Source organism: Moschus berezovskii, chromosome 16, assembly GCF_049115385.1.
Source record: "Moschus berezovskii isolate FMDL1 chromosome 16, NW_MosBer_1.0, whole genome shotgun sequence".
NCBI classification, from domain to species: domain Eukaryota; kingdom Metazoa; phylum Chordata; class Mammalia; order Artiodactyla; family Moschidae; genus Moschus; species Moschus berezovskii.
The window spans coordinates 77,015,661-77,042,073 of record NC_142475.1 but is presented as its reverse complement, the minus strand read 5'-3'; the positions used below and the strand labels follow the sequence as shown (position 1 = coordinate 77,042,073).

Genomic DNA, 26,413 nt, shown 5'->3' with positions numbered 1-26,413 from the left:
AGATGCAAGCTATTACATTTATAATGTATAAACAACAAAGTCCTACTCTATAGCACAGGGAACTGTATCCAGTCTCTGGGGCTAAACCATAATGGAAAAAAATATTTTTTAACAGAATGCATGTATGTGTAAAACTGAGTCACTTTGTTGCACAAAAGCAATTGGCACAACGTTGCAAATCAACTATACTTCAATTAAAAAATTAATTTAGCTTCTCAATGAAGGCTCTCCTGCTGACCCTCTGAGAGCCTGACTGGCACTGGTGGTGGTGGTGGTGGTGGTTCAGTCGCTAAGTTGTGTCCGACTCTTGCGATCCCATGGACCGTAGCTCACCAGGCTCCTCTGTCCACGGGATTTCCCATGCAAGAATACTGGAGTGGGTTGCCATTTCCTTCTCCATACTGGCACTAGGGGCCTTTGAAATAACATCTGTAAGGAAGCCAGGGCATTGGTAGGCATTTGATATATGATAATTAATAGTAATGAGGGCAGGAAGTACTTGCTGTACTGAGTGGATGGAGCTGTTTAAGTTAGAGAACTCTTCTAAGAAATAACGCTTGAGATTAAGACTTTGGAAACTTTTCACAACCAACAGAATCACTATGTCTTATTCAGCATCTCGGCCAATTCCTGGACCAAGAACTGATAACATGACCATCTTTTTAAAGGAAAGCCCCTCCCCACCCCAAAAAAAAATACTATTGTCATTATAAAAGCCTTGGGACTTCCCTGGTGGCTGAGATGGTAAAGAATCTGCCTGCAGTGCAGGAGACACCAGATTTGATCCCTGTGTTGGGAAGATCCCCTGGAGAAGGAAATGGCAACCCACTCCAATATTGTTGCTTGGAGAATCCCATGGACAGAGGAGCCTGGCAGGCTGCAGTCCATGGGGTCACAAAAAATTGATAGGACTGATTGACTATCACTCTCGCTTTCACCTTTGAGCCAGCCAAAAATCTGGGCTCAAATTCTGATCCTGTGCCTTAGACAATAGATCTTAAAACAGTTTCTCAAGCTTCAGATGGCTCTTCTAAAAATTCAGGACATTGACAATAATGTTTCAAGTCTGCAGAGTACTCACATAAGTAATGCATATTTTTATTATAAAACCAACCCAAAAGTACAGGCAACTCTGGATCAATTATCCTCCTTAAAAACTAAGACTGAAAACTAGACTTCCAAAAGCAGTCAATTTGGATTTTGAATTTAAATATTTATGTGTCATCCGTACGACAAATACACCTCAAACAAAACACTAAATATATAATTCTGGATGAAGTGGGACATTAGTTTCCCTCATTGGATATTTCTCAAATGTTTGAAATATTTTCATAAATTATGATCCCATCATCATAAAGTAGCATTTGATACATCAGGATTTATTCAGTAGATCTGAATAGTTGAAACACAAAAATTAAATCAAAATTTCACGCCAGTCTACCCAACCTGTTCTTCCTTCAGCAGTAATCTTCTCCTAAAAAATGAATCCTGTAAAAGCTTGTCCAACCCCACACCTAAAAGTTAAATAAACACTTTTGCATAGGAATCAGGATAAGGAGTGTGACTTATCAGTGCAGTTTTGTCCATGAAGGCATCTCCCTTCTCTTCAGTGATCAGTAAAAAAATATTTTTGAGCTCAAAAATCACAGTGCTGAGTAATATCTCCAAGATGCCCATTTATCAAATTGCCCTTTTCTTATTATTTTTAGAACTATATCTGAACACTGAAAGTCACATAAAAGATTGACACTAAGCGTGTATGTGCCAATCAGAATATAATTATGAAAATGGCCCTGATACTAGCTTTACAAAACTGCTGTGGGCAGATTGTTTGCTTATTTGTTTTTATCATTTTAATGTTTGTAAAATATACCCTAGTAACGGAAATGGAGTTTATCTAACCTGCTGGGTTTTTTAAAATGTGGTTTTGCTTTAGAGAGAAAAGGAACTAATATTTATGGAACATTTATTATATGTCAGCTCCCTGGTGGCTCAGACAGTAAAGAATCCACCTGCCAATACTGGAGACTCAGGTTCCATCCCCAAGTCAGAAAGATCCCCTGGAGAAGGAAATGACAACCCACTCCAGTATCCTTGCCTGGAGAATCCCATGGACAGAGGAGAGTGTTGGGCTACAGTCCATGGGGTGGCAGAGAGTCAGACACGACTGAGCAACTAACACTTTTACTTTCCATCCTCAAAACAATCCAGTGAAGTAAGTCCCATCATTATCTTTATTTCCATCCCAAAAAGACCCCATTTCAGAAAATATGAACTCCATCATTCTAGGTCTTCAGGCCCCAACTTTAGCATCATCCCTGATTCTTCTCAGGACTTTCTTGGTGGCTCAGATGGCAAAGAATCTGCTTGCAATGCAGGAGACCTGGGTTCAATCCCTGGGTTGGGAATATCCCCTGAAGTAGGGCATGGCAACCCACTCCAGTATTCTTGCCAGGAGAATCCCATGGACAGAGGATCCCGGCGGGCTGCAGTCCATGGGGCTACAGTCCGTTGGATCCGAAAGAGCTGGATACGACTGAATGACTAACACTTTTCACTGATTCTTCAGGCTCATTCCCTCACCACACCCAAACCATTAACAAGTTGGAAATGAGGAATTTTACGTTTCTATCCAAGACACGTGGCTTGTTCTGGTGGCGCTCTGCTCTGACTCGGCCCAAGCCGGATAGACCGTGTCACCGTCTGCTCGAGACCCTCCCATACCTTCCAGGCCCACGCAGAGTGAACCCCGAAGGCCCACGCTGGCCCGCAAGCCCCGCCAAGCGAGGCCGGGGCCGAGGTCCCTTCCTCTCCGACCCCTCGCGCCCCACAAACTCTGTCCTCCAGCCACACCCGCTCCCGGCCGCCCCGCCCACCGAGCGCGGGAGCCGCAGGGCCCCGAAGCGCCCGGGCGTGGGGTTTAACGCTCTGCGCGCGGACGTGCACGGTTCTATCTCGGAATGGGTGTCGGGTAAGCGAAGACCTGTGACACCGCAGCCCGCTGGATCCGCCGCCGCCCGGATCCCGGCGGGGACCTGGGCAAGGCAAGGGGAGCCCCGCGTGGCCGGGCGCCGCCAGCACTTCCAGGCTCTGGCACCGGCGCGCGTCCAGCCCAGGCGCTGCCGGCGGCGGCAGTCCGCAGCCTCAGGCTCTCAGGCCTTCGGCGGGGTGGGGAAGACCCCTGGCTGAAGATCCCCACTCCCGTTTTCACTTTGCACGGAGCCCCATAGCCCTGCCGGCCTCCTTGCTCTTCCTCTAACAGGCCGGCAGTTTGAGTTTCCATCTCAGTCCTCGGCAAAGACCGCTTCCTCCTCTGCACAGTTGCCCCCAGATTCGGCAGTGCTTGTCCCGACATCTCCAAGAGTGCTAAGTCGGATTCTCCAGGCAAGAATACTGGAGTGGGTTGCCATTTCCTCCTTCAGGGGATCGTCCCGACCCAGAAATAGAACCCTTGTCTCTTTTGTCTCCTGCATTGACAGGCGGATTCTTTACCACTAGCGCCACCTGTGAAGCCCAGACGTCTCCAGGGGCTCAGCCAAATGTCATTCTGGGGGCGGAAAACCAGCCTTCCCCATCCCTCTTCCCCGGCTTACTTTTCTTCAGAACACATTCGCCGTCGTGATTCTGTGTGTGTGGCATCCTTCCCCCATAAATCCTAAGTTCTAGGAAAGCAGAGCATGCTCGGTTTGCTTACTGTTCCATCCCAACACTAATAACTTGCAAGTAGTTATTTGTGAAAATGTGCTGAATAACTGAACGCCCATTTTGTAGACGAGAAAGTAGAGGTTCAGAGATGGGAGGTGACTTGCTAAGGTCTCAGCACCAGGATTCAACCCAGGCAGCGTGCCTACCAGACCATGCTCAGAACCACCTTCCCAGGTGGCAAAACTTAGCCTGAGAAAGAAGACTTCACTGGCCATGAATAAGCCTCTGCAAATTTATCTGCTGATATTTGAATCAAACATAAGATAAAATACTTTTTTTTTCATTTGGTCATCTTCTGTTTAGATAAGAAAACTTTAATCTCTTCAGAAACCAGAGAGGTGTTGATTGATTTCTATATAGTCATCTTACAGAAACTAAAGGCACAAAGGTTAAACACCACGTGTGAAATATATCCAACCACAGACTGCACTAACATATTAAAAAAAAAAAACACTGAAAATACTATTACTTGAGATCCAGGAGTCATTATCATTATTTCAAATGCCTGGAGTGTAGAGGTTCATTAAAGAAATGAGTTATTAACATGTTCCTTAAATTAAGGAAACCTTCTCTCAATTATTGTCCTTCTTGCTCTCTGAAAAGCATTTCCTGCCTACCAGGAGTCGTGCACTGGTTAGTCCTTGGGACTCTAGAAGCAGAGTTTTTCAGCTCCAGAAGGCTTCATCTTTGAAAAAATGTGGTGGTTCAGTCACTAAGTCTTGTCCAACTCTTGCGACCCCATGGACTGTAGCCTGCCAGGTTCCTCTGCCCCAGGGATTCTCCAGGCAAGAATATAATGACTGGTAAAATACCTTTGTTTGGTTTTTTGTTTTTGTTTTGTTTTTTACAAATTTACAAGAACTTGGAAAGTGTTCTAGAAAGGTGGTCAGTTAACAAGTAGAGAGAGCTCACCCTCTGTCTGCAGTGACCTATTGTAGGATGAGCCCTAGGACCCAGCAGGCCAGATGCTGAGACTTGCAAAGGTGATGGGGCTCATTCGAAATGACTGATGGCAGTGGTGGCAGAGCGAGCCATCCTGCACTAATGGGCCTAATTTAGACTCTAATTATGTATTGACACAGTGATCGGCTGAATATCCAGCTGTTCTCCATCTCCAGAGTACAGGTCTTCTGAGTTTGTTTTCTTTGGACTACTGCTGGAATCCAGATGGAGCCGAGACCTTCCTCCAGTTTTTGAGTTTATCCATCCCTGTGCCTTCTTCCAGAGAAGGCAATGGCATCTCACTCCAGTACTCTTTCCTGGAAAATCCCACGGATGGAGGAGCCAGTCCATGGGGTCGCTAAGAGTCGGACACGACTGAGCGACTTCATTTTCACTTTTCACTTGTATGCATTGGAGAAGGAAATGGCAACCCACTCCAGTGTTCTTGCCTGGAGAATCCCAGGGATGGGGGACCCTGGTGGGCTGCCATCTATGGGGTCGCACAGAGTCAGACACGACTGAAACGACTTAGCAGCAGCAGCAGTGCCTTCTTCATCTCTGTAGGAAATAGAGAGTGCGTATCTCTTGAAAGTAAGATGGAAGAAAAAAAAATTATAATAGCCAGCACCAAATATTTGATAGCATTCATTTTCTTCTTTCAGTTCTTCCATCTAGAATTTAAGATTCAAGGTGAGAAAAAAAGCTGTGACCACCCAAAATGTAAGCCCTGAAGGATCCGAGGTCCAGGGAGGAAGGGACCGTTTCGGAGCAAGTTGGTCAGAGGCTCTGGGAAAAGCATCTGCTCCTGAAAATTGGGCCAAAACACTGGAAGAAATGGAAACATTGCAGCAAGAGGGAAAAAATGAAGAAGTTCTTAATCCTTGAGCTCCCTTTTTTTTCCTAGCTTGAATTTTTCTCCAGATTTCTGCAAGCCTAAAGCATTATCTTCCCCAGTACTGAAAGTCATATTCTATTCCTAAGGGTCCAGGTGACCTATTTTTTCCTCCCTGTCATCAAAGCTCGGTGAATACCATTTTGATGCTTATTTTTGCCACATTGACAAAATTCATGCATTTTCCTCTAAGCGTGTACTGAGCAGCGTGTCTCAGATGAAAGACAAAGACAGCCAGGCCTTGTCATCCAGGACTGTACAGTTTAGCTAACCAGAGGACACCATTATGCAAACCACAGAAACCACTCTCCTGTCTTCTCCCACCACTAACCTGTGCAAATCGCGTGGTTGGGGCATCATTCCCTCACATGGGAAGACTCATCACTTATGAAACAGAAGAAGGACACAAATGTTTGCTGCACCCTCTGGTGCCCACAGGCACATACTGGTTGCATTTGTATTTACAACCTCATCTAACCCACCCAAGTTGTTGCTGCTGTTATTTAGTCTGATTCTTTGAGACCTCATGGACTGTAGCCCGCCAGGCTCCTCTGTCCATGGGATTTTCAGAGCAAGAACACTAGCATGGGTAGCCATTTCCTTCTCCCAGGGATCTTCCCGACTCTGGGATTGAACCCGCAACTCCACATCTTCTGCATTGCAGGCAAATTCTTTACCTCTGGGCCACCAGGGAAGGCCCCAACCTGCCCAAAGCCCTATGAAATTAGTTATTAACCCTATTTTTAAGAAAACTGAAACTTCACATGCTGTAGGGTTCATGAGGGCAGATCTAGCATTCAATTTTTAGTCTAAACAGAGGTCCCAAACCCAATTTCTTGCCATTCTACCGCACATTCCCACAGGTACCCAGGAACAGCTATTCACCCCACAGGTATGTGCTGGCAAAGGTGAAATTACCTGAGTCTCCAGCCAATGGCAACCACTCCAGTACGCTTGCCTGGAGAATCTCATGGACGGAGGAGCCTGTTGGGCTGCTGTCTATGGGGTCACACAGAGTTGGACATGACTGACGCGACTTGGCAGCAGCAGCCAACCCAGTTAACGCTTAGGTCCTGACAGGTAATAAGTTCAGTGAAACAGACAAGGTACAACACTCAGGTTATTCCATGCAACTTCTGCTTTAACGATTAAGTTTAGCTCAGAACAGCACCCAATTGTTTTTATTGTGATAAAAGCCACAAAATATGAGATGTACCACTTTTAAGTGTTTGTTTCAGTGGTATTAAGTCCATGCACACTGTTGTGCAGCCATCCCCACCTTCATTCCCCAGAGCTTTCTTACCTTCCCAAGTCAGCAACCTTCCTCCCCTTTTCAGGTGATCCATTGTTAGTGTAGAGAAAGGCAACTGAGTTTTACCTGTTGATTTTGTATCCTCCAACTTTGTTCAATTAGTTCTCACAGGATTGTTTTGTGTTAGAATCTTTTTAAGCAACTGTGTCCAGGGCTATCATATTATTTGGTCATGAAGAGTGTATACTATCCAATATGGATTTGTGCAACTGATATTTGTTTTCAACAGATCAGTAGGCCCTTTCATAGCCCTGGGACAATATAAAGGCAAAATACCATTGTCGTCCCAAAGCACAGCTGTATCCTAATAAGAGTTTTCGTGTTCCCCCTGCTATGAATACATAAAATTCAGATGCAGTTTGCCAAACCACAGGGCATCCTGGGGGTTTAGGAAAGTGGGTAATGCAGAAGAAAGACTACTGAGCTGGTGTGGGGTCTCTACTGTCTGAAGACCAAACAGATGGGCCTGAAGGGCTCACAGTAGAAATCACATACCAGCTGCAAGTGTCCTTACTCGAGACCTCAGTTGTAGGAACAGCTGAGAATCACACATGCACAGTAGGCCTGTTCTGCAAGGCCTTGTTCAGTCACTACCCTCAGCAGCTGCAGCAGGCTCTTCTTGTCTGCCTGCCTTCTCTCAGTGTCTGATCAATAAACCCGTTCCAACCTCAGAAAGGCCGACCCCAGAAAGGCCAACCCCCTGTCTTCCACCTTGCAGAGAACACTGATTTTGTTTTTAAATCCCATCTTTTTGGCAAAGTAGAGACCATATTCCATACACACTGCTTCATTGTCAGTCCATGATTTCCATCCCCTTTCCCTACTAATGTCTGATAAAAGCTGGCTTCATGTCCTGCTTGATTCAGATCTTAGGTCCATTCTGCCCTTACTCCTTTCCTGAGGGGAAAAATCCATGCAGAAAGGCCTCAGTTCAGTTCAGTTCAGTCGCTCAGTTGTGTCCGACTCTTTTCGATCCCTTGAATCGTAGTATGACAGGCCTCCCTGTCAATCACCAATTCCCGGAGTTTACCCAAACTCATGTCCATCGAGTCGGTGATGCCATCCAGCCATCTCATCCTCTGTCATCCCCGTCTCCTCCTGCTCCCAATCCCTCCCAGCATCAGGGTCTTTTCCAATGAGTCAGCTCTTCGCATCAGGTGGCCAAAGTATTGGAGTTTCAGCTTCAATATCAGTCCTTCCAATGAACACCCAGGATTGATCTCCTCTAGAATGGACTGGTTGGATCTCCTTGCAGTCCAAGGGACTCAAGAGTCTTCTCCAGCACCACAGTTCAAAAGCATCAGTTCTTCGGCGATCAGCTTTCTTCACAGTCCAACTCTCACATCCATACATGACCACTGGAAAAACCATAGCCTTGACTAGACGGACCTTGGTTGGCAAAGTAATGTCTCTGCTTTTTAATATATTATCAAGATTGGTCATAACTTGCCTTCCAAGGAGTAAGCGTCTTTTAATTTCATGACTGCAATCACCATCTGCAGTGATTTTGGAGTCCAGAAAAATAAAGTCAGCCACTGCTTCCACTGTTTCCCCATCTATTTCCCATGAAGTGATGGGACCAGATGCCATGATCTTTGTTTTCTGAATGTTGAGCTTTAAGCCAACTTTTTCACTCTCCTCCTTCACTTTCTTCAAGAGGCTTTTTAGTTCCTCTTCACTTTCTGCCATAAGGGTGGTGTCATCTGCATATCTGAGGTTATTGATATTTCTCCCGGCAATCTTGATTCCAGCTTGTGCTTCTTCCAGCCCAGCGTTCCTCATGATGTACTCTGCATAGAAGTTAAATAAGCAAGGTGACAATATACAGCCTTGACGCACTCCTTTTCCTATTTGGAACCAGTCTGTTGTTCAATGTCCAGGTCCAACTGTTGCTTCCTGACCTGCATACAGGTTTCTCAAGAGGCAGGTCAGGTGGTCTGGTGTTCCCATCTCTTTCAGAATGTTCCACAGTTTATTGTGAACCACACAGTCAAAGGCTTTGGCATAGTCAATGAAGCAGAAATAGATGTTTTTCTGGAACTCTCTTGCTTTCTCCATGATCCAGTGGATGTTGGCAATTTGATCTCTGGTGCCTCTGCCTTTTCTAAAACCTGCTTGAACATCTGGAAGTTCACGGTTCACGTATTGCTGAAGCCTAGCTTGGAGAATTTTGAGCATGACTTTACTAGCATGTGAGATGAGTGCAATTGTGCAGTAGTATGAGCATTCTTTGGCATTGCCTTTCTTTGGGATTGGAATGAAGACTGACCTCTTCCAGTCCTGTGGCCACTGCTGAGTTTTCCAAATTTGCTGGCATATTGAGTGCAGCACTTTCACAGCATCATCTTTCAGGATTTGAAATAGCTCAACTGGAATTCCATCACCTCCACTAGCTTTGTTCATCGTGATGCTTCCAAAGGCCCACTTGACTTCACATTCCAGGATGTCTGGCTCTAGGTGTGAGTGATCACACCATCGTGGTTATCTGGGTCATGAAGATCTTTTTTGTACAATTCTTCTGTGTATTCTTGCTACCTCTTCTTAATATCTTTGCTTCTGTTAGGTCCACACCATTTCTGTCCTTTATTGAGCCCATCTTTGCGTGAAATGTTCCCTTGGGATCTCTAGTTTTCTTGAAGAGATCTCTTGTTTTTCCTATTCTGTTGTTTTCCTCTATTTCTTTGCATTGATCGCTGAGGAAGGCTTTCTTATCTCTCCTTGCTATTCTTTGGAACTCTGCATTCAGATGCTTATATCTTTCCTTTTCTCCTTTGCTTTTCGCTTTTCCTCTTCACAGCTATTTGTAAGGCCTCCTCAGACAGCCATTTTGCTTTTTTGCATTTCTTTTCCATGGGGATGGTCTTGGTCCCTGTCTCCTGTACAATGTCACAAACCTCCGTCCAGAGTTCATCAGGCACTCTATCAGGTCTAGTCCCTTAAATCTATTTCTCATTTCTACTGTATAATCATAAGGGATTTGATTTAGGTCATATCTGAATGGTCTAGTAGTTTCCCCTACTTTTTTCAATTTAAGTCTGAATTTGGCAATAAGGAGTTCATGATCTGAGCCACAGTCAGCTCCTGGTCTTCTTTTTGCTAACTGTATAGAGCTTCTCCATCTTTGGCTGCAAAGAATATAATCAGTCTGATTTTGGTGTTGACCATCTGGTGATGTCCATGTGTAGAATCTTCTCTTGTGTTGTTGGAAGAGGGTGTTTGCTATGACCTGTGCGTTCTCTTGGCAAAACTCTATTAGCCTTTGCCCTGCTTCATTCCGTGCTCCAAGGTCATATTTGGCTGTTACTCCAGGTGTTTCTTGACTTCCTACTTTTGCATTCCAGTCCCCTGTAATGTAAAGGACCTCTTTTTTGGGTGTTAGTTCTAAAAGGTCTTGTAGGTCTTCATAGAACCATTCAGCTTCAGCTTCTTCAGCTTTACTGGTTGGGGCATAGACTTGGATTACTGTGATATTGAATGGTTTGCCTTGGAAATGAACCGAGATCATTCTGTCGTTTTTGAGATTGCATCCAAGTACTGCATTTGGGATTCTTTTGTTGACAATGATGGCTACTCCATTTCTTCTAAGGGATTCCTGCCCACAGTAGTAGATATAATGGTCGTCTGAGTTAAATTCACCCATTCCAGTTCATTTTAGTTCACTGATTCCTAGAATGTCGATGTTCACTCTTGTGTATTTAAGCTGTCTTAGATGTCTGCAATGGACAAGGCGATGGCACCCCACTCCAGTACTCTTGCCTGGAAAATCCCATGGGTGGAGGAACCTGGTAGGCTGCAGTCCATGGGGTCACGAAGAGTCGGAACTGACTGAGCGACTTCACTTTCACTTGTCACTTTCATGCATTGGAGAAGGAAATGGCAACCCACTCCAGTGTTCTTGCCTGGAGAATCCCAGGGACGGGGGAGCCTGGTGGGCTGCTGTCTATGGGGTCGCACAGAGTTGGACATGACTGAAGTGACTTAGCAGCAGTAGCAGCAGATGTCTGCAAAGCTTGTAATGGAAACCCATGAGAAGGGCAGTGGTTCCCCACTTTAGGAATATTTTACCAGGACAAATACTACTTCCTTTTCTCCAACAGCAAGAATTATTTAACTATTAATATTATCGAGTATATATTTATATATTAATATTATAATTAATTGATATTTAATTAATTATGAATCATTTTTTAAATTATTTAACTCACTTTTTAACTTTGGCATCTTGGAAGCTCAGAGATAAATTTAAGTGCTCTATTATAATAATAATATTAGCCTAGGGTTGTGGTGTCACTCTTTTCATTTTTCCTTATTCACTATTAATCATTTACTTAGTTATGTTTATTTTATAACTATCTGTTTCAAGTCTTTTTTACAAGTTTATCACTCAAACCAAAATTGGTTTTTTCAGAGTGATCTTGTAAATGTCATGAATATCGGACCACTTACATATCAACATCTCCAAATTGCACAGTTGTTTGTATTGTACTAGTTGACAAATTCTGAGACATGTATAATCCCAGAGTTTTTGCTGAGAACTCAGACTTAAGTATCCTTAATACAATCAAAATCACCCCTCTAGGTATTTTAGAAAGTTTAAAATTATTTCTTCTGGCCAATTTTAGAAGACTTAGAGAAAGCCTTGAATCTGGAATTGGTCATTTCTATTTAAAGGTCTCTGTCTAGGGAAATTGTTGTTCTTTTCCTGCTTGCTAGCATACAAAATCCTAATTGAAAAACCTTTACACCAGGTTATGGCATGCATTTAATTTACTTCTGTTCTATTAGGGACCTGCCTTGGTTAGGGAGGGAATGCACACTGGAATCTCAATGGTTCTGTGCCTTAGTCTCTGCCTCAGGGTAAGTTCAACCCTGGGACGCTAAGAAACAGCCCAAGATCCAGGTCATTTGTGTGTCTTTCTTACAGTCAAGAATGGCAACCACACCATACCCCAATTTAGAGCATCTCCAGGTTCAGTTCAATTCAATTCAGTGCAATTTATCAAGTAATTTTCAAGTGCGCTAGGCATTTTCAAAGTCTCTGGGAGTATAACAAAGAATAGGACTCAGTCTCTACCTTCACGGATCTCACAAAAAGAGAAAGGTTAGTGAACAACTCGAAAATCAAAGTCAACCTGTACACCAGGCGGGAATGGAGCACAGAAGTGGAGGTTGTAACCCATTGGGAGAGGCAGGACAGGCTTTCCAGAGTGAGTGGTTCAGGTAGGCATCACAGAGCAGTCCATGGGGGAATCCTGATGGAGGTCCGGGCCCAGACGTGGGTCAGAAAAGCAGAGCATTCAAGACAGGTGGACTGGGATCTCCCTGAGGGTTCTCAACTTGAGCCTAGTGAGTGGCTCAGTGGTAAAGAATCCACTTGTCAATGCAGGAGATGTGGGTTCCATCTCTGAGAAGGGAAGAACCCCTGGAGAAGGAAATGGCAACCCACTCCAGTATTCTTGCCTGGAGAATTCCATGGACAGAGGAGCCTGGTGGGCTACAGTCCTTGGGGTGGCAAAAAGTCCAACACAGTTTAGCAACTGAACGTGGATACACACACGCACAGAAGCACGGGAGGTCCCACTGCTGGCCAGCAGGGATGACCATGATCCCCGAGAGGCTGAGCGATACTGAGGCTGTGAGGAGGGTGCTTCCAGGCTTTGCACTCCTGTGCACCCCTGGGGTCCCAGCGGGTGGGCTTTCTCCCAACCAGTCCAGCCCTGAGAATAGATAATGCTGCACATCAGAGTCCTCAGAGTATTGAGGTGTATTTTTGTAAATCACCCAGAAAGTCCTCGTCCAGCTTGCATTTACTGCTGCATTATCAAATGGTTCCAGCACAAGGTGTGGCCTTTGCACTGACAGAGCAAAACTGAGGCAACCCCAAGGGCAGGGCACTGGGAAGTGAGGGCAGAAGCTGGGGGTTCCAGCCCCCACCCCCACCTGCCGAAAAGGCAGCCCTTTTCCTTGAAGCCTGCGGGAGCCCCACAAATGGACGCTGGTGATCTTTAGAGAAATCTACAGCTTACAGTAAAAGGCCTTTTATTTTAAAGGGCATCCATTTCTGCCAGAAATTGTTAGGAGAATGAAGGCAGGGGATAGAAACAATCAGCAATCGAAAGCAGATAGATGAAGCATTGGGTGGTCCTTCCAGGGGCCTCGGCTGGGTCTGGGGGCTGTGGTCCACTCCCTTCCTAGTCCTGGTCTTTTTCGGGAAGCCCAGCATCTTCCCCTCCCCCACCTCCACTCCATCCTTGGGAGGGGGACTGCCTGGCTGAAGGCTGAGCCCTCCCTCCTTCAGAAAGGCTCCTTTTTAGTACACATTTCAGGGAAATGTTCTGACCACCCCTGTCAGCTGGGTTTTCCCAAGACTCGGCCACAGAAACCTGATCCTGTCCCAGACATTCCTGCATCCCTAACATCATATTTCCACCTCCCCTCCTTCCTTCAACTGAGTAGCTTCTGTTTTATTGGCTTTTAATCTGATAAAATGGAGTACATATTCCACCTATATAGATAATGCCAACTATTTTTCCTCCTATTTTCAAGTGACTTTTAGAAATAATATCCTATCAAGAGAATTGCTTTCGTATCTGTAAAGAGAAAAAAAAGTCTTTATCATATAGATTGTACCTCTTATTCTCCTTCCTCCAGGGAGACCTCCTTTGAGTCCAGGTGTGAAAGAGCTCCTGGGGAGGAGGCAAAAGGGAGAAAAATTAAGAGGAAAGCTAAGCCTTGAAACAGCTAATCATATTTACATAGAATGTTTTCTGTTCACAAAATACTTTAAGGAACTCCAGTTTCCTGACTCTCACTCAAACCTGTAAAGAACAGGTGTAATGAGCAACTGGCCCAGAGATTCAGGGCCAGCGGGCAGAGAATTTCCCCCATTTTCACCTCCGCCCCTCCAGGATAGTGTTGCCAAGTCACCCACCTGAGCTAGATATGTCATCCCACCACTCAAGGCCCGCAGGCACCTGGCCAGGAGGCTACTGAAGGTGTCCCTGACTCCCTGAGGCTCACGTCCCCCTGCCTGGTATGTCATGTCCACAGTCTCCTGACTTCCCTGGCCAGCTCTGCACTCCCCAGACACCCCAGCTTCAGCCTCAGCTGCACCTTCAGCTCCGGTTTGTGGCTGGGCTGCCTCTCCCAGGGCACAAGCTGTTTCTCCTCCATGCTCCGCCCACAGTTGGAGCAGCGTCTGCTTCCCACGCTGACCTGCTGTCCCTTTAGGGACCTGCATTTGTGTCCTCAGCACCTGGAGCTTCATAAGTGTCAATGTTTGTGTGAGAATGGAGTGGAGGGAGAGACACAGGAAGGAAGCAGGGGAGCCCCTGGCTCTGGGATGCAGCTTGCAAACCTGTTATCCTTTTATCTTTGGACAATGGCACCAAGCACATGTGTTCACACCCGGGCTGACTGGTGTGTCTTCCCAGGTCTCTCCTTGGGAGCCTCTTCCATCAGGGGCATTCTTTTCATCTCCTTCTACCCCATAAAGGCAGAGTCTTCTACCAGAAAAGAGCTTGGCTCTTAGGGTCCATCAGCACAAATATTCAGTTCAGTTCAGTTCAGTCGCTCAGTCGTGTCCGACTCTCCACGACCCCATGAATCACAGCACGCCAGGCCTCCCTGTCCATCACCAACTCCCGGAGTACACTCAAACTCATGTCCACAGAGTTGGTGATGCCATCCAGCCATCTCATTCTCTGTCGTCCCCTTCTCCTCCCGCCCCCAACCTTTCCCAGCATCAGAGTCTTTTCCATGCCAACTTATGTCCTCGTGAACGTCACATGCCAGTGCCCCTCCCCTGACAGATCCTTGGCTGTGCTGCAACCGTGTCACCCACCTGACACGGCCACCTGCCACCCCCAGCACAGCTCATTCTTCTTCATTTTATTTACCCTGGGTTAGTGTCACCATTTTTGCATCCTCTGGGCCCTCTTCCAAGTCCTCTAAGCGTGAATAACTCTGAATGCGGGTGAGTAGACAGTCGCCTTCATTAGAATTAACACTTGATTATAAACCTCAGGGACCCAGACTCTATCACTCTCCCACGGATGCCCTGATCACAGATCCTTCTAAATAGGCCAGTCACTGTCATTACTGGTGACACTGGCAGGTGATTTGTGGCCATCACATTTACACGCATGGCAGGCTGCAGAAGTACCTTGAGACGCAAGGGAAGAGAAGCCGCCACAGACTCTGTCTCAGATGCTTCGGCTGGTGTGGCTGAGGCGTGGCCAGGTGCAGGAGCTGGTGTTTCCACGGGTGGGGGCCAGCCTGGACCAGGGTGCCATCTTGCCCTTGCGAATGGCTACTTGCTTAAGACCCTGATGCTGGGAAAGACTGAAGACAAAGGGAGAAGGGGGCAGCAGAGGTTAGAGAGCATCACCAACTCAATGGACATAAGTTTGAGCAAACTCCAGTAGATAGTGGAGGACGGAGGAGCTTGGCATGATGCAGTCCATGGGGTCGCAAACAGTCAGACATGACTTAGTGACTGAACAACAGCCTGCCTCCCTGAAAATGAACAAGCCTGTGGAGGCGTGGCACTTGTGCTCCTTCTTAGGTGACTTTACAGTTGACCTTCAGTGGGTGTGTTCATGCACAGATGTCATCCCGTGCACAAGACAGGCCACAACCACACTTACCTGTGGGCTTGTTTCTTTGGGCTTCCCTTGTGGCTCAGTTGGTAGAGAATCCGCCTGCAATGCGGGAGACCTGGGTTCGATCCCTGGGTTGGGAAGATCCCCTGGAGAAGGGAGAGGCTACCCACTCTAGTATCTTGGCCTGGAGAATTCCATGGACTGTATAGTCCGTGGGGTCGCAAAGAGTTGGACACGACTGAGCGACTTTCACTTGTTTCCTTGCTTGGGTGGATGGTGACAGGGCCTCAGGCTTTCATTCAGACAGTAAGTACCCTAAAACCACTTCAGAAATGGTCCCCAAAGGGACCAGCTTTCATCAATGGCCCAGAATGTTTCAGTGAGTGTAGGGAAGAGTGTGAGGAGTTTAAAGTCAGAAAAAATGTGGGTATAAATCTTAACCCTGCTCCTTGTTCAAAATGTGTCAGCTGAGGGGTTGGAATACGAAGGCCCCCGGACCAAATTCAGCCCATCGCCTGCTTTTCTTCTGTTTAACTCTTGTCTATGGCTGTTTTCTCCCTACAAGGGCAAAGCTGAATGCTTCTGACAGAGAGCCAGGGCCTGAAAAACCCAAAGTATTTCTTATATTTACAGAAATGTTTGCTGCCCCTTGGTGAGAATATTTCACTTTCTGAGCCTCAGTTTCCTCATCTGTAAAATGGGCAACAATACTGACATTGAGGGAGTGATGCTGTGAGGAATAAATGGAGTAATGACTGTGGAAGGCCAGCCACAGAGCAGTGTTTGGTACATATCAGCAAACTTTTTATTATTATTTTCATTTTGCTCCTGCCCATCCATGTCTCTTTCTGCAGGTGAGAGAAGGTCACCTGGTGCTGTCCCTGTTTCCTCATCTTTCAGTTCAGTTGCTCAGTCGTGTCAGACTCTTTGCAACCCCATGAACCGCAGCACGCCAGGCCTCCCTGTCCATCACCAACTCCCAGAGTTCACTCAAAACCATGTCCATTGAGTTGGTGATGCCATCCAGCCATCTCATCTTCTGTCATTCCCTTCTCCTCCTGCCCTCAATCTTTCCCAGCATCAGGGTCTTTTCCAATGAGTCAGCTCTTCAGGTGGCCAAAGTATTGGAGTTTCAGCTTCAACATCAGTCCTTCCAATGAACACCCAGGATTGATCTCCTTTAGAATGGACCGGTTGGATCGCCTTGCAGTCCAAGGGACTCTCAAGAGTCTTCTGCAACACCAGAGTTCAAAAGCATCAATTCTTCTGTGCTCAGCTTTCTTTATAGTCCAACTCTCACATCCATACATGACCACGGAAAAAACCATAGCCTTGACTAGATGGACCTTTGTTGGCAAAGTAATGTCTCTGCTTTATAATATGCTGTCTAGGTTGGTCATAACTTTCCTTCCAAGGAGTAAGCATCTTTTAATTTCACGACTGCAGTCAGCATCTGCAGTGATTTTGGAGTCCAGAAAAATAAAGTCAGCCACTGCTTCCACTGTTTCCCCATCTATTTCCCATGAAGTGATGGGACCGGATGCCATGATCTTAGCTTTCTGAATGTTGAGTTTTAAGCCAACATTTTCACTCTCCTCTTTCACTTTCATCAAGAGGCTCTTTAGTTCTTCTTCACTTTCTGCCATAGGGTGGTGTCATCTGCATATCTGAGGTTATTGATATTTTTCCCAGCAATCTTGATTCCAGCTTGTGCTTCCTCCAGCCCAGCGTTTCTCATGATGTATTCTTCATATAAATTAAATAAGCAGGGTGATAATATACAGCCTTAACGTACTCCTTTTCCTATTTGCATGTCCAGTTCTAACTGTTGCTTCCTGACCTGCATACAGGTTTCTCAAGAGGCAAGTCAGGTCATCTGGTATTCCCATCTCTTTCAGAATTTTCCACAGTTTGTTGTGATCCACACAGTCAAAGGCTTTGGCATAGTCAATAAAGCAGAAATAGATGTTTTTCTGGAACTCTCTTGCTTTTTTGATGATCTAGCGATCATTGAAAAATTGTTGGCAATTTGGTCTCTGGTTCCTCTACCTTTTCTAAAACCTGCTTGAACATCTGGGAGTTCATGGTTCACATATTGTTGAAGCCTGGCTGGGAGAATTTTGAGCATTACTTTACTATCATGTGAGATGAGTGCAATTGTGCGGTAGTTTGAGCATTCTTTGGCATTCTCTTTCTTTGGGACTGAAATGAAAACTGACCTTTTCCAGTCCTGTGGCCACTGCTGAGTTTTCCAAATTTGCTGGCATATTGAGTGCAGCACTTTCACAGCATCATCTTTCAGGATTTGAAATAGCTCCACTGGAATTCCATCACCTCCTCTAGCTTTGTTTGTAGTGATGCTTCCTAAGACCCACTTGACTTCACATTCCAGGATGTCTGGCTCTAGGTGAGTGATCACACCATCGTGATTATCTGGGTCGTGAAGATCTTTTTTGTACAGCTCTTCTATGTATTCTTGCCACCTCTTCTTAATATCTTCTGCTTCTGTTAGGTCCCTACCATTATTTCTTTTCATTTTGCCCTCACTAATCCCCCTACCACCCAGCAAAGTAAAACTCCAAGGAAAAAAGAGCGTGATGGTGAAAAAATAAATGGTGTGGAAAATAAACTGACTCTAAAGGACAATGTAACTCTACTGGGAATCTCAGATTACTTATTTTATGTCTTTTTTAAACATCTGCATTGGATATTTCTTTTTTATTAGTTTTCATTTATTTACTTTTGGCGGCGCTGGGTCTTCACTGCTGCTCAGACTTTTCTCTAGTTGTGACGGCAGGGGGCTCCTCTCCAGCTGCGGTCTGTGGGCGTCTCATTTCCGTGGTTTCTTGGTTGCAGAGCGTGGGCCCTGGGCACCTGGGCTTCCGCTGTTCCCACCCGAGGACTCAGTAGCTGTGGCAACAGGCTTAGTTGCTCCACCGCATGCAGGATCCTCCCAGACCAGGGATCAGACCTGTGTCTCCTGCTTTGACAAGCAGGTTCTTTACCACTGAGTCACCAGGGAAGCCCTATTTTATGTCTTCTGAGTAGTCATTTCTATCATCTTTTTATGTTCAGTGTAAATATAGGTTGAAGTTTTTAATATTGTACAAAGGAGGGTGACTCCTCACCTTCTCCTAAGTACAGAATGTTTTTTCCCTAGAGAAACAGCATTAGATGTTTTCAAATTCTTACACACAGAATGTTTGCTTTCCAGGGAAATTTTTTTTAATCTAAAGATAATTTAAAAAGGGAAATGGGCTGCAGCTATGCGAGATCACCTAAGTTGTGTTTTTTCCATTCAGAAGGAAAGCCCAGTTGAGAGAGTAGCGTGGAAACATGTACATTGCCATATGTAAAACAGATAGCGGTAGTTTGCTGTGTGATACAGAGCACCCAACCCAGTGCCCTGTGACAACCTAGAGAGGTGGGATGGGGTAGGAGGTGGGAGGCAGTTTCAAGAGGGAGGGGACCTATATATATTTATGCATACATATATGTATGTGTATGCATACATACATGCATATATATGGCTGATTCATGTTGACGTTTGGCTGAAACCAACACGATATTGTAAAGCAATTATCTCCCAATTAAAAATTTTAAAAAAGAAAGGAAATTCCTTTTCACATGTCTTAAAGAGAAGAGGACACTTTGGTTCTTCCCACAACTTTCTTCAACTGCTTTCATAGTAAAATGTTTTTTAAAATTTCTATTCAGTATTTCTCTTATCAACTCCTTAGCAGCCTTACAATTTGCCTTGCAAAGAAGCTGAACTCCTTGGGATGGATTACGAGGAGAGTGCGTATCCTTACCGAAATTAAACATATTAAAGCATTTAAATATTTTTAATCAGAACTATTACAAGGTTTTAAAAAAGAGATAAAGTGGTTTCCATGCAAGGAGATTTCGAACATCTTAGACCCAGTGGAGTTCATATGACTTTTCTTTGCGTCACCTCATTCCACAAAGATCACAGCACAGGCGGTTTTATGGTATTTTCAATTATTATACTCTTTCAACTAGGTGAATTCGATAAAGAGTCCAGCCAAGTGGATCTCCGGCTTCTATATCTGTAACTAAGAGACAAGCTCTAAGCATGCTGAAGAAATGGAAAACCATTCTGGTTTCATGACCTGCTACTCTTTGCTCTATAATCAGCTTGAATTGGGCAACCTTTTTCCACAGATAAAAATCCAGGTCCAGTGGTTAGAAATCCATGCTTTCATTGCCCAGTGCCTGAGTTCGATCCCTGGGAGGGGAACTAATATCCCATAAGCCTCACAGTACAGCCACAGGGGGAAAAAAAAAAAAAACCAGGAAAACTAGGAAGACTGTTTTAGTCCAAAAAATGTCAAGATGAAAAAGGCCTGGTTTTCCTTCTAGGAGCTTGTGCTTCTGGTCAATTTTGTGAAAAAAATCCAGAATGGGACCCCTTGACCTGGGAACAAGCATGTTCAAGGCGAGCCTAAAGGAGCAGGTGTGACAGGAGCCCTCAGAGTCAGACCCTGAGAGGCGGCACGGCTCCGGGGTCACCTTCAGCCCTCGAGGTTGTTAGCCCCGGAGTGCGACAGCTCACACACTCGTCTATGCCTCTTCTCACCTGTCGTGGATCCCGGTCCGGTCCCAGTCTGCGGTCACGGTGCACAGTGTGGAATCTGTGCATTTGCATGTCTGCTCGACCCTGTTAGTCACATCAGCTCAGGCAAGTTATTTAGCCTCCCTTTGGGTCTCTGTTTCCCTGAGTGCTTCAAAGTGTGCAGAGTGCAGGGTGTGGTGTGCACTTGTAGTTGGGGGGGCGGGGGCGGAGGGGGCGGCTGGACTCAGATTAGGGATCGGGACTGGCTTCCCCAAGGAAAAGGATGCTTAAATTCTCACTGAGAAGTGGTTTTTTTCAAATTTGAGCAGAGCATTTTCTGTCTTCCGGGGAGAGGGAAACCTGGCAGGGTGGCTGCAGGACCGAGTTAGCCAGAGGAAGTCGGGCCGAGAGCCACCAGGCCAGGCTTCCCAGGAAGAGCGGAGAAAACATCAGGTCCCAGCACAGCTCTCCCAGAAAAGGAAGACAAAGCATCAGGAAGATTCAGGAAGGCGCCCGTCGAGGTGCTGTCAAGAGGCGCCCCCTGCCGACCAAAACTCACACTTCCCTCGGGAAGAATTTCAGAACTCAGGACCTTGAGTTGACCGTGCATGCAGGGATTATCTGTTCTAGTATTCTTTCTGCTATTTGTATATGTTTGAAATTTTACACAGTAACAGCTTTTTTGAAAAGCCCTTGCTCACTAGCTGCAGTTCGGTTTAAGCATGGGTCCTGACCCCAAGACCAACCCTTGGCTGGCCTGTGGTGAGGTTGAGCCGGCAAGGAGAGCTGCGTTCTGTGCTCCTTAAGGAGAAGGAAAGAGTCTCACTCTGTTTAGAGTGCGTGGTTCAGTTCCCTGAACCTCCTACATCTAGGGAATTAGGCTATATAAATCACATAAAGCATTCTCTGGGTTTTTCCAACAATTCTTGTTTATGCCCAGGCCACAAACAACACAACGGGAGAACAGATTTTATTTCACAATGTTTTGGCATTTGCAGCTCAGACTGAAATTGCAAAAGCAGAAGAGGAGAGCAATGAAGAATGGTGCACAATGTTTGCACATCTCTTCCTGTGGTTCTAACTGTATTTAGAAGTCTTCCTTCCTGCCTGCCTTCCTTCCCTCTTTCTTTCTTGTCTTTAGGTAATGTACTCTTCAAAAACTGTCCAGTGATAAAAGACAAAGAAAGCCTGTGGAAACATTCTAGATTAAAGAAAACTAAATGGACGAGCCCAAGTGGTCAATCCTGGTTTTCCATTGTTTGGGCTTCTCAGGTGGCTCGGATGGTAAAGAATCTGCCTGCAATGCAAGAGACCCAGGTTCAATCTCTGGGTCAGGAAGATCCCCTGGAGAAGGGCATGGCAACCTACTCCAGTATTTTTGCCTGGAGAATCCCATGGACAGAGGAGCCTGTCGGGCTACAGTCCATGGGGTCACAAAGAGTCAGATAAGACTGAGAACACACACAGACATAAGTATTGTTGCAACTCTTGCTACGACTCATTAACAAACCAGCTGCAGGGCAGACTGATCTGACCTTTCAGCGACAAAGTGGAATTCTCCCTCCCTCCTGAATGAGATGGTGTATTTTAGAAGAGCCTTCTCCACATCAGAACCACAAAGGTGATGTTTCAAGTGTAGTAGGTGGAGCAGGAGTGGAGGGAAGCAATAAGAATATTTATTTTTTTAATCTGGAAACATACTTTCAGGGGGAATACTAACTAAATGGGCTCACTGCCTAATAAGAAAAGCGGTTGATAAGTGATTTCTGTACAATGTTTAATCTGTGAAAGATTACAAGGTGAGTGACAGTGAACAGACATTTCTTCTTTGAAGTAGAAAGAAGCTGTAGAAAGAGTCTCAGATCACATGAGGGCAGAGAGCACACCAGGTGCCACAAGAAACTTGGCCACGGAGACCCCACGGACTCCTTGCCTTATTTTCAAGAAATAATTAACTTTCTTTGGGGACTGAGCTACATTTATTCCTGTTTAGAACCAGAAAGACTACCAACTAGCCCCTCGCCTTTCCTGTGATTATTAGTTCCTTTCAATCACAGCATCCCAGAGCTGACAAGGAGCCTTGGAGATTATCCACCTTCTAAACGAGGATGCCAATTTAAATCATTGTCCAAAGTCATGGAGGTCATCAGTGGCAAAGCTGAAACAGCCACCTAGTTCTATCAACATGCAGTCCATGGTTATATTCCCACCAAACAAAATGACCTCCGGAATCTATTTTGCTGAATACACAGAAAGCTAATACCCCTCCCCGTTTTCAGCCCCCACACCCCACTCTCATCCTGAGTAGCAGTCTCATCAGCTCCATGTCTTCTCCATATGATGGGGGCCCGTGGAGGACAGATCCTAGGAGTCCCATCTACAGTACAGCTAAAACTCGGAGAAATGAAGAGCTTTGCTGCAGTGGAAGCTAGCCTGTCCCAAACCCCCAGCCCCATGTGACTCCTTTCCAGTGTACGGCACCTTTGACAGCTTGTCTTCCCGCTTGCCTTTGTAGGTTTCACGGCAGCAGCCTCCCTGGTATCCCTGGCTTGGGCCTTGGCCTCCTACCAGAAGGCCCTCCGGGACTCTCGCGATGACAAGAAGCCCATCAGCTACATGGCTGTGGTCATCCAGTTCTGCTGGCACTTCTTCACCATCGCGGCCAGAGTCATCACCTTCGCCCTCTTCGCCTCGGTTTTCCAGCTCTACTTCGGGATCTTCATCGTCCTTCACTGGTGCATCATGACCTTCTGGATCGTCCACTGTGAGACAGAGTTCTGCATCACCAAGTGGGAGGAGATCGTGTTCGACATGGTAGTGGGGATTATCTACATCTTCAGCTGGTTCAATGTCAAGGAAGGCAGGACACGCTGCAGGCTCTTCATTTACTATTTCGTGATCCTTCTGGAAAACACAGCCTTGAGTGCCCTCTGGTACCTCTACAAGGCTCCCCAGATCGCGGACGCGTTTGCCATCCCGGCGCTGTGCGTGGTCTTCAGCAGCTTCTTAACCGGCGTGGTTTTTATGCTGATGTATTATGCCTTCTTTCACCCCAACGGACCCCGATTCGGGCAATCACCAAGCTGTGCTTGCGAGGACCCCTCTGCTGCCTTCACTCTGCCTCCAGATGTGGCCACGAGCACCTTGCGGTCCATTTCCAACAACCGCAGTGTCGCCGGCGACCGCGACCAGAAATTCGCAGAGCGAGATGGGTGCGTCCCAGTGTTTCAGGTGAGGCCCACGGCCCCATCCACCCCATCCTCTCGCCCACCACGGATTGAAGAATCCGTCATTAAGATTGACCTGTTCAGGAATAGGTACCCAGCGTGGGAGAGACACGTTTTGGACCGAAGCCTCCGAAAGGCCATCTTAGCCTTTGAATGTTCGCCGTCTCCTCCGAGGCTGCAGTACAAAGATGATGCTCTCATTCAGGAGCGGCTGGAGTATGAGACCACTTTATAAAACGAGAGGACTTGGAGGGGCCACTACCTCCAGACAGAGGGGTGACAGACAGCAGGGCTGTGGCAGTAAGGAAACTCTCCCCTAGAGCAGGGAGATGGGCTGCCAGGCTCCCAGTTTGACCCTCATCGGATACGTGTCTGACCCTCCATCAGCGGAGTGCCCGCTCCTGGCCTCTTTTCAAAGAGCAGCCCCAAGACCCTCCTACTCCGTCTGAAGGGAACAGGCCAGCTGAGTGGGACTCCTTGTTGCCGCCAACCCCTCCAGCCCAATCTTCAGCACATCCATCCAAGGGTACTGTTGTGATGGGAAATACTGCCTCCAATCAGTAGGGTGTGTGGATGGAGTTAACTGATCTTTGCATAAAAATATACTGAATCACACATACACACATGAGCACACACACACTAACACACATGCCAATCCTCTGTCAAAACAGTTTAGGTGATTTCTCTTGATGCAAAGCTGTGATTCCTGCAGGAATATGAAAACAAAGAGAGAGAAAACATATCCCTCAAGACTCCAGAAAAACAAAAAACAAACAAAAAAATATAGTGAAGCTTAGAAAGAATTCATAAACCATCCTCATGTGAAAACCTTACCCAATGGACAGAAAACCCAAGTGTGTTTACACATGTATTAGAATTGATGAAATGGTTCGTTTTCAACACACGTCAGGATTTTTTTTTTCATTTTAAATTTTAAGTTGAGAACATCTCCTATTGCAGAAATCCTATGCAGCCCATGGATGGCTTCTGACAAGACCAAGGAGCTTGATACCTTAGTGATGTAAGTTCAGTGATAATCAGGATGCAGTATTCAGTTGCAAAAACTGTAATAAAACCACGGAGAGGAAGCGGGAGCGAAAGGCAGAATGAGTGTCTGATTTCCTGGCCTGGGCAGCTCACACGGGAAGGTCGGGGCAGAGCGGCGGGAGAGATGGCCAGTGTTCAGGTGCAGGAATGGAGGTTCTATGTGATGGCGGGCAGGCAGGATTTCAGAATATGCCAGGCCACACCCTTCTGGTGCCAAAGTCCATCCAACACGGGACTGATGGGGAAGCCCTGAACAGCTGAGCATGGGTGGTGTGAGCCCCACCAAAGCAGAAGAGTGCTCAGTCAAGTCCTCCCTGTGTAAAGGACCCCTCTCCCCCCACCTCCAAGGTCAAAGTGATGTGTCTTTTAGAGGCTTTGGGACACATTTTTGTAAGTATGAGCCCACAGGTGCAGTGGATATGCTGTGAGAAAACCCTTCTGAACTGATTGAGGGCTTATCACTAGATTCAGCTAAGATCTGTCTTTCAGTCATTTTGTAAAGTCCCACTCTTACAACAAGCTTCTGGGTTTTAAATACCTCTGTCCAGCAAGTAAACATTCCCCACTTTCTGTTCCCAGTGTCCCTCCCCACCCACAGTCATGGTGCTTTTTGTTGCATTAAAAGTGCCGGTCAAACTTTGATAGTATTTTTTTATAGTTGGTGCAGAGTGGAATAACTCATGGATTATTTCAATATTTTTGTAATAAAAATATAGGATATACATATAGGCATCATCACATTTTTTATAGACCTGGGATCATTTAAAATACTTTAAGCATCATAATTACTTGGGATGTAGAAACTGGTCCACTGATCCCATCTGCCTGCCTCAGCAGATCGAGAACACATGTCTCTTACAAGATCATCCTACTTTGCCATGTCGGTGCCCCAAGGAACCTGGCCAGGGGTGCTATCAGAATATCAGGGGACGAGAGAATCAGCTTAACTAGAAAGGGCTTGTCAAGACTGGCCAATGTTTCCCAGGAAACCAAAGATGGAAGTGATGACTCTTCCATCTCTTATGACAAACCTGACCACAGTGGGCAATGTCTTAGACGTCCTTTCCCAGTTTTATATCTACCCAACTGATGCACTAAATATTAGTCAAGTCACTTTAAAAAAAAATGTCAGTTTAACTTAATTATTCAGTTATTTGGACTGTCCAATTCACTTAAACAGTCAAGTTCTAGAGCCACTACCTGTCATGACTGTGCCGTACAGAGGCGGCCGTTCCTATGACGACACCCACAGCAAGTGACAGAGGGCTCAAACTAGGACTTCTTTTGGTACTAAGTCCAAAGTCAGTGTTTAAAAAGTAGATGATTTTTATCAGTAGACATATTTTCCTAGTACTCCATGATGGATCCTCCAAGCAGCAGTCCACTAAAAAACCTTTGGTTTGGATGTGAAAATGTTACCTGATCACCAGGAAAGGCCCAGAAAGATGCTCTTCCTGCCAGCAATTGGCAAAAACATTCCACTCACCACTCTAGAAGGGAAAAATGATTATATTGGCAAATTCTTCACTTTGGTGCCGGCCCATGGGTCATTAGCTTCATAATTAATGATCTTTTGGAAACTGAATTGCTCAGTTGAACTATCCCTTTGATTCCATGAGTAAATCGCAGATGATAATGTCAGTCAACAAACACAACAGGTCCCATCACTCTTCAATCATGTAAATCCTAAGTTATTTCTCAACTTAATCCTTCATTTGACAGGTGAAGAATCAAAATGAGCGCTGTGTGACTAAAAAAATGCTGTACTGTGCTTTGTCTTCAAAGTGAGAATGCAGTCAGGAGAGTGCAAGAACTTTGAAATTTTCAGTGATTTTTACCAAATACTGTAAATACTCTGTTATCCAACATACTTAAAAGGTGAGGCTTTAGTCAAAAATCCTTGTTAAGGAAATGATATCTCCACCATGTTATAAATAACAAGACTTCTCAAGATTACAGACAAGAACAACAACACAACAACAAATGTTACTTCCAAGGAGAATCATGGCTTAATCTTGCTTCTGTGATTCAGAAAGCATGTGTTGCCATCAAGCATGTATTTGTTTCAGATACACTGATAACAGAGCATTTCCAGTATTAGGATTTAAA

General features: G+C 45.7%; 1 protein-coding gene across 1 annotated transcript in view; it reads left to right on the top strand.

Annotated features, from left to right (window-relative positions):
* The window catches only part of XKR4 (XK related 4), a 316,470-nt gene extending 292,723 nt beyond the window's left edge, over positions 1-23,747 (top strand). Inside the window, exon 3 of the mRNA XM_055431957.1 lies at positions 22,546-23,747. Within this exon, the coding sequence (XP_055287932.1) occupies positions 22,546-23,492 (947 nt within the window). The 3' untranslated portion in view covers positions 23,493-23,747. The remainder of the gene's footprint in view (positions 1-22,545) is intronic.
* Positions 23,748-26,413: the final 2,666 nt, after the last annotated feature.